We start from the raw sequence: 3,322 nt of genomic DNA on the forward strand, positions 1-3,322 counted from the left end.
CTGCCTATCAGACCATCTCTTTGTCCTGTGGAGCAGACCCAAAAGGGGGGGAACAAGGCTTCTAAAACCACAATTGCTCGCTAGTTAAAGGAAGCAATCTCTTCAGCATATGTTGGTGCTGATCAGCCACCTCCAAAGGGCATCAAGGCTCATTCGCTCTGTGCTCAAGCAGCTTCCTGGGCAGAAAGCCAGACAGTCTCACTGCAGGACATATGCAGAGCAGCTACCTGGAAATTGTTGCACACCTTTGCACCTCATTATCGCTTAAATCTCCAATCACCGAGTTTTGGCTCCTTTGGCGCTCAGGTCATTTGAGCAGGGCTATCTGGGGCCCACCCTACGTAGGGAAGCTTTGGTACATCCCACTGTCTGGACTGATCTGGGTACCTACAGGGAAAAGAAAATGATTCCTTACCTGTTAATTTTCGTTCCTGTAGTACCACGGATCAGTCCAGATGCCCACCCTAAGCGTAGATATGGCTTTTGGGATCGTCTGCACAGTACTTTTGAATATCAGCTTGAATGATTAACACTATGAAGACTGTTCGTGTATTGCCAATGGTTCCTTTTGCAAGTTTGTTCTCACTACAATTTCTAATCAAAATATTCTTGTACATAGTTACAGTCTGAGGCTGGTTTACTTGATTCAGTTCATGGTTTCTTCTTGCTTTGATATACTCAACACTGAAGGGACGCAGAGGGTGCTCCAGGCTATAAGAGAGTAGGGATGTGAATCGTGTCCTCGATCGTCTTAACGATCGATTTCGGCTGGGAGGGGGAGGGAATCGTATTGTTGCCGTTTGGGGGGGTAAAATATCGTGAAAAATCGTTAAAAATCGAAAAATCGAAAAATCGAAAAACCGGCACATTAAACCCCCTAAAACCCACCCCCGACCCTTTAAATTAAATCCCCCACCCTCCCGAACCCCCCCCCCAAATAACTTAAATAACCTGCGGGTCCAGCGGCGGTCCGGAATGGCAGCGGTCCGGAACGGGCTCCTGCTCCTCAATCTTGTCGTCTTCAGCCGGCGCCATTTTCCAAAATGGCGCCGAAAAATGGCGGCGGCCATAGACGAAAAAGATTGGACGGCAGGAGGTCCTTCCGGACCCCCGCTGGACTTTTGGCAAGTCTCGTGGGGGTCAGGAGGCCCCCCACAAGCTGGCCAAAGTTCCTGGAGGTCCAGCGGGGGTCAGGGAGCGATTTCCCGCCGCGAATCGTTTTCGTACGGAAAATGGCGCCGGCAGGAGATCGACTGCAGGAGGTCGTTCAGCGAGGCGCCGGAACCCTCGCTGAACGACCTCCTGCAGTCGATCTCCTGCCGGCGCCATTTTCCGTACGAAAACGATTCGCGGCGGGAAATCACTCCCTGACCCCCGCTGGACCTCCAGGAACTTTTGGCCAGCTTGTGGGGGGCCTCCTGACCCCCATGAGACTTGCCAAAAGTCCAGCGGGGGTCCGGAAGGACCTCCTGCCGTCCAATCTTTTTCGTCTATGGCCGCCGCCATTTTTCGGCGCCATTTTGGAAAATGGCGCTGGCTGAAGACGACAAGATTGAGGAGCAGGAGCCCGTTCCGGACCGCTGCCGTTCCGGACCGCCGCTGGACCCGCAGGTTATTTAAGTTATTTGGGGGGGGGGTTCGGGAGGGTGGGGGATTTAATTTAAAGGGTCGGGGGTGGGTTTTAGGGGGTTTTAGTGTGCCGGCTCACGATTCTAACGATTTATAACGATAAATCGTTAGAATCTGTATTGTATTGTGTTCCATAACGGTTTAAGACGATATTAAAATTATCGGACGATAATTTTAATCGTCCTAAAACGATTCACATCCCTATAGAGAGCATCCTTCAAGCTTTTCTCTGACTCCATCTGCTGGAAGGGAGACACAACCCCCTCTGTCTGGACTGATCTGTGGTACCACAGGAATGAAAATGAGCAGGTAAGGAATAATTTTCTTTTACATATGTAAAACCCAATTTTGAGTGTGTAAATGCTTTTTAAAATCAGGCGATATGTGTTTTAATATTTTTTTTACATAATCCAAACACATCCCCAGGGAACTCTGTTTTATATACTTACATGACAATTTTAAAACTTTATTCAAAGGCACACAATTGTATCAGCTAATTACAGTTATCTCTTCTGTTTTAATATAATCAAGATAGAAATTGTTTTCTTAATAAAACCATTTTTTCTCCAAGACATTTTTAAGGGCTTTTTTTACATCATTGTTTCTGAGGCTGTAGATCATGGGATTGACCATGGGTATTACCATTGTGTATACCACAGAAAGCACACGGTTTGTGTTCCCAGAGTAATGGGAAGTTGGGATTACATAAATGAAGATAAGAGTCCCAAAAAATAAAGTCACAGTGATAAAGTGAGAAGCACATGTGGAGAAAGCCTTGTGTCTGCCCTCTGAGGAGCGGATTCTCAGGATAGCAGAAATAATATAAATGTAAGAGACACATATTGCTGTAACAGTAACAGCGCCAACAATGCCACCAAAAGTATTCAGCACCACCTGATTGTAGAAGGTGTCTGAGCAGGAGAGCTTTAACAGTGGAGTGACATCGCAATAGAAATGATGGATCACATTGGAGCCACAGAAGGTCATGGAGAAGACATTACCAGTATGTATAGAAGAATATACCAAGCTAACTATGTATGTACTCATTACTAGCTGGAGACAGACTCTCTTAGTCATAACCACAGTATAAAGTAAGGGGTTGCATATCGCCACATAACGATCATAAGCCATCACAACCAGCAGAAAACTCTCTTCAGTTGCCAGGGTTCCAAAAATGTAGAGTTGTGTAGCGCATTCAAGCAGGGAGATGTTTTTTTTCTCCACTTTGAAGGTGATTAATGCCTTTGGGTAGATAGTTGAGGAATAACAAAGATCTACAAATGATAAGTTATTGAGGAAATAGTACATGGGTGTGTGAAGGTGAGGATCAATCCTAATTATGGTTATGATGCTGATGTTTCCCAGTAGTGTGAGAACATACATGATCAAAAACACAATGAAGAGTAAACCCTTTAGCTTGGTAAGATCAGAAAATCCTAACAGGATGAACTCGGTCACAGAAGTTTGGTTTTTGCCTTCCATTTTCCCAAGGAAAGAGAGCTGGACATGTGCTGCTGGGATAAGAGAGAAAGAAAAATCTGAAATTAATCCCACATTCATTAAAGAAAATACGAGTCAAGGGCCAAATCTGTTTTCAGAGTACCTTAAATCCATTTAACTAACTTTTTTCTTCCAGTCCCTACTCTGGCACACCTAATGTATGATCAATTTCTGTACAATTTGCACGAGCATC

At 45.3% G+C, this 3,322-nt stretch overlaps 1 protein-coding gene across 1 annotated transcript; it reads right to left on the reverse strand.

The window, feature by feature from the left end:
• Window positions 1–2,175: 2,175 nt before the first annotated feature.
• LOC115075266 (olfactory receptor 1020-like) lies at window positions 2,176–3,111 on the reverse strand. Its single transcript, XM_029575560.1, has one exon. It carries the CDS (start codon window positions 3,109–3,111, stop codon window positions 2,176–2,178), a length of 936 nt encoding a protein of 311 aa, XP_029431420.1.
• Window positions 3,112–3,322: the final 211 nt, after the last annotated feature.

The sequence above is a fragment of the Rhinatrema bivittatum genome, chromosome 13 (genome assembly GCF_901001135.1).
Source record: "Rhinatrema bivittatum chromosome 13, aRhiBiv1.1, whole genome shotgun sequence".
Lineage (NCBI taxonomy): Eukaryota > Metazoa > Chordata > Amphibia > Gymnophiona > Rhinatrematidae > Rhinatrema > Rhinatrema bivittatum.

Excerpts from the sequence above, each read along its gene's own strand:
- LOC115075266 (XM_029575560.1), bottom strand. The coding sequence starts at position 3,111 with ATGGAAGGCAAAAACCAAACTTCTGTGACCGAGTTCATCCTGTTAGGA.